Raw genomic sequence first — 5,153 nt, 5'->3', positions numbered from 1 at the left:
GAAGTGGTGTGTGTGTGTGTAAATTCTTGAGTAACACAGCAGACAATGATCAAAGATTATTGAAATCAGCAGTGTTATAGAGACATAATGAAAACGAGCTGTGGCATGTGCATATTAAGGACCAAATTCTCTGCTGGTGTAAATGGTCAGAACTCCATTGACATCAATGAAGCTCTGCCTATTTACACTACCAGAGAATTTGGCTCCATAACTCACTTTGAGAAGGGATATAAATGTAAGATTAATAAAATAGGCTTTTTGTTTTTTTGCTTATGAGAATAAAATACAGGATAGTAAAATCTTTGGTACTCTCTCTACCTGAATGGTGAAAACTACAGATATAACCCAAAAAATGATTGAACAAAGGATACGATGGCAGCTAATGATAGTGCTGTGGTTGGAATTAATTTGCAAACTGGACACCATTAAATTAGGCTTGAATAAAGACTGGGAGTGGATGTGTCATTTCACAAAGTAAAACTATTTCCCCATGTTTATTTTTCCCCCCTACTGTTCCTCACACGTTCTTGTCAACTGCTGGAAATGGCCCACCTTGATTATCACTACAAAAGTTTTTTTTTCTCTCCTGCTGGTAATAGCTCACCTTACTTGATCACTCTCGTTACAGTGTGTGTGGTAACACCCATTGTTTCATGTTCTCTGTGTATATAAAATCCCCCTACTGTATTTTCCACTGCATGCATCCGATGAAGTGAGCTGTAGCTCACAAAAGCTTATGCTCAAATAAATTTGTTAGTCTCTAAGGTGCCACAAGTACTCCTTTTCTTTTTGCGGATACAGACTAACATGGCTGCTACTCAGAAAGAAAAAGTGAGAGACTTGGAAAGACTAGGAGACAACCAGAAAACATCCATTGTATAGGATGCTAAACATGTTAGCAGCATTGACGACCTCACGGGTGAGACAGGCACCCCCAAAGGCGAGACAACAAATAGGAGATAATGATGGGAAGACTGACAATAACCATCAAATGATAACAGCAGAAAACCCCAAGATTAACACCACTTAAGGACTAATGATTACAGGATGACATTGCAAAATTCATGGACTCAAATGGGAATTTACAACTATAAAGCTGGGGTGTTTTGCCATGGAACTCTGGGTTGAGTCCTGCAAAGCCTCAGAGCATCGGATCGTGACCGACAGAGCCCAGCTCCTCACTCGTGCTCAATCTAACTGGCCATTAGATTGACTCGAGCTACAACAGACTGGTAACTATAAACAACAACTGGCAGGACTCTGTGTGTGTGTGTGTGTGTGTGTGTGTGTGTGTGACTGAAAAGCATGCTGTTGTATTTTCAATAAATGCAGCGTATTTGCCTTTTCCCCTGAAAAGATCCCATGTGTTCTGTATGAGCATAACATCCTTGCTTCCTCCATATCCATATATCGTTTCATACATGCTCTCATTGTTACTTATAGCCTTCCCCTCTTCTAGAATCAAACCTACGTTTTTCTGCCAGGAAGTTCTCGAAATTCCTCGCTTTCTCACTCCATATGTTTTAGACAGGTAAATCTTATTTTTGACATTCATTTTTCATTCTTTCCATATGTTCAAACCGTCTTAACTTTCCAATTATTGTCCTGTTTGCAATTTAATTTTAAAATTTTATATTATCTTCTTATCCTAACATTACTTACCCTATTAATCAATGTTCTCCTGCACATATTTCTCAATAAAAGCATTCCCACTGCATTTATTCGGCTTTCATCCTAATATCATAAATTAAGTATATACCCGGGGTAATGGAATTTATATTAATTATTTTTATGCCTAATTTACAGATGGCGAAGCGAGACCCAATCGACATATTTATCAAGCAGAGATATCCGGTTGCTGAACACGCAAGTAATTCTGAATCAGATAACGGCAATGTAAATGAAACCGAAGTATTGTCAACAAAAAGAATTCGTACTAGCTTTACTCGGAAATATGACTCCTCATACATTCAGTTCGGTTTTGTAGCCATGAATGATGGTGGAGTGCCAAAAGTGTAGTGCGTTATTTGTGGCAATGTGTTGGCTAACGACGCAATGAAGCCGTCAAAGCTCAAGAGGCATTTAAATACAAAACATAATGAAATTAGTTCAAAGCCGAAAGAGTTCTTCGAAAGAAAGCATGATGATTTAAAAGGCCATCAGAAACAGATCTTTGAAGCGTCACACATAAATACTTGTGCTTTGCGACCTTCTTATAAAGTAGCGCTTTGTGTTGCTAAGGCTAAAAAGCCATACACAATTGGTGAGACATAGTGATAGGCTGTATTAAAGATGTCTGCATGGAAATGCTGGAGGAGCCGGCGACAAAGAATGTGGCTCAGGTGCCACTTTCAAATGACACTATAGCTCGACAAATTCACAATCGGGCTCATGATATGGAAGATCAGCTCATAGGACAGATTAAATTAGCAAAGTACTTTTCTTTGCAGCTTGATGAATCTACAGACGTTGCTAATATGGCAATTTTGATGGTGTATGTGCGCTTTGAACATGAGGGTGATTTGAAGGAAGAGTTTTTGTTTTCTGCTTCATTACCAACAAAAACAACCAGTTCTGAAATGTTCAAGACTGTGAGCGACTATGTTAACAAATGTGGGTTGGATTTCAAGTTTTGTGTAGGCGTATGTTCTGACGGCACTGCCACAATGACAGGACAGTATTCTGGAGTGGTTACCCAGATTAAGGCGCTTGCACGCGAATGCAAGTCGACGCACTGCTTCCTTCACCGAGAAAGTCTTGCAACAAAAAAAATGTCAACAGAACTAAACAGTGTGCTCAGCGAGGTCATAAAAATTGTGAACCATGTAAAGGCGAATGCTTTAAATTCAAGACTGTTCACTGCATTATGTGATGATATGGGAGCTGATCATAAACAGCTCCTATTGCATGCTGATGTATGTTGGTTATCGAGGGGAAAAGTCCTGTCAAGAGTATTTGAGCTTCGAAATGAGCTTGCCGAGTTTCTTCAGGACAAAAAACCAAATTGGTCACAATTGTTCCGAGATGTGGATTGGATAGCCAAGCTGGCTTATTTGGCTGATATCTTTGCCATCTTTAATAATCTCAACACTTCCATGCAGGGAAGGATGGCTTCGTGTCTTACAATGGCAGACAAGATCAATGGACAGAAACGAAAGCTAAAAGCTTGGAAGAGTCGAGTGTTAAGAGATCGTTATAACATGTTTCACAACTTAGTGACAATCATCGCCGATGCAGGTGAAGACCTTGATGTTACATCTCTACGAAATGTCATCAGTGAACAGTTGACGAATTTGGCAGAACATTTTGAGTTTTACTTTCCAGCAGAAGAAGAACCACGGAAAGGGACTGGATGGATCCGAAATCCGTTTATTCCATTGAAAGATGACTTAACTGTCACTATGGAGGATAAATTGTTGAAGCTGGCTGCTGACGAAAGACTGAAGATGAGTTTCAAAACTACAACATCACTTGCTTCCTTTTGGATAAAAGTGAAAGCAGAATATCCTGAGCTTACTGAAATTGCTCTGAAAACTCTTCTCCGATTTCCTTCAACATACCTCTGCGAGACTGGCTTCTCAACCATGAGTGTCATTAAGACAAAGTACAGGAATAGTATGGATAGTCATTCTCCATTGCATGTGGCACTTTGTCAGTTTATCCAGTCGTGGTTCACTTGAGGAAAGAAGAAGCAGGCTCTCCTTTCACATTAGTAAAGGTTAAGGTTTTAACATGCCTATTATTGTGTTAATAATTTTTTTTATAACATCTTTGTTAGGAGACTTTGCTGGTTTGATTTTTTAAATATTTTTTATTTGTATTGTAATATTGTATTATTTGTTTACAAAATAAACATAAAATAAAAAAGTCTGCCAACTTTTATTTTATTCATTATATTGTTTCTGATATAAATATTACTTCGAATGTTCAAATAATATTTTCTTGGATCTTAAACGAATAATAGTCACTTTATACTATCCGCACAGCCTTTCAGTCAGTCTTCAATGTATTTAAATGGGAACATCTCCGCATGTATGCCACACTCCCATTCTAATTAATACAGTGAAGAATGTTAGTTTTTCTGATCTGATGCGCTACGTGCCTATGCGAAAACGATAATAATATGGCACAAATATGGTACCAGTCCCTGGCACATTGGGGAAAAAAAAAATTGCCGGTCCGCCACATCAGATAGTTTGAGAAGCACTGGTTTAAATGATTAGTTGTTTGGGAGCCCTTTTAGCTCTGATCCTGTAAGGATGATGCCAGAGATTTTTGGAACAGATTTAGGAGAAACAAAGGTATAGGACACTTTAATGCAGTGGTTCTCATACTATGGGATGGGCTTCCCAAGGGAGGCATGAGCTGGGTTTTTTGGTCTTTTTTTTTTTTTTTTTTTTTTTAGAAGAGCTTTGGCTGTCAGCCCTGGCTGGCTGGGGCTCATGCAGAAGGCAGGCAGGGATAAAGGGGACAGCTGGAGCCACACCACCTGGGCCCTCCTTCTTCCTCACCCCAATCCCTTGCTGGGACGCAGCATGGGCTCAGGATCTCCCCTACCCACCCAGGGCCGGCTCCAGGCACCAGCTTTCCAAGCAGGTGCTTGGGGTGGCATTCAGAATGGGGCAGCAGTCCATGTCCTGCGGTGGCAATTTGGCGGCAGCTCTGCTGCTCTTCCGGGCATGGTGGCAATTTGGTGGCAGCTCCGCTACTATTGTGGCGGCGGCAATTTGCCGGCGACTGCTTGGGGCGGCAAAATTGGTAGAGCCGCCCCTGCTCCCACCCACCCAAATCCCACAGTTGGAGGCGGTGGGATGGCAGCAGTGCAGAAGTAAGGGTGGCAATGGGGTGCTAAGTCTACTGTGAAAAGTGATACTGACTAATATCATTTTTCACATTGCCTCCCTTACTTCTGTGCTGCTGCTAGCACAGCCCTACCTTCAGAGCTGGGTGCCCAGCCAGCAGCCGCTGCTCTCTGCTCTGCCCTCAGAAGTGGGTGGCAGTATATGGACTGGGTGGGGGGAAGGGTTGTAAACAACTACAGACACAAAGAAGGGGGGCCTGATCATATAAGTTTGAGAACCACTGATCTAATGTACTTTCTTTTGCCAGGAAAACTTTTCTTTTGCAGAGAATAGTGATGTGTTGAAGAACTA

The 5,153-nt window shown here is 41.0% G+C and overlaps 1 protein-coding gene across 1 annotated transcript; it reads left to right on the top strand.

The window, feature by feature from the left end:
* Positions 1-1,472: 1,472 nt before the first annotated feature.
* LOC122461923 (SCAN domain-containing protein 3-like) lies at positions 1,473-3,964 on the top strand. Its single transcript, XM_043523600.1, is given in 3 exon segments — positions 1,473-1,531; positions 1,807-2,269; positions 2,272-3,964. Coding segments are annotated over 2 exon segments (1,872 nt in total). The 5' UTR covers positions 1,473-1,531; the 3' UTR covers positions 3,681-3,964.
* Positions 3,965-5,153: the final 1,189 nt, after the last annotated feature.

Source organism: Chelonia mydas, chromosome 10, assembly GCF_015237465.2.
Source record: "Chelonia mydas isolate rCheMyd1 chromosome 10, rCheMyd1.pri.v2, whole genome shotgun sequence".
In the NCBI taxonomy this organism is placed as follows: domain Eukaryota; kingdom Metazoa; phylum Chordata; order Testudines; family Cheloniidae; genus Chelonia; species Chelonia mydas.
This window is presented reverse-complemented; position numbering and strand designations above follow the sequence as displayed.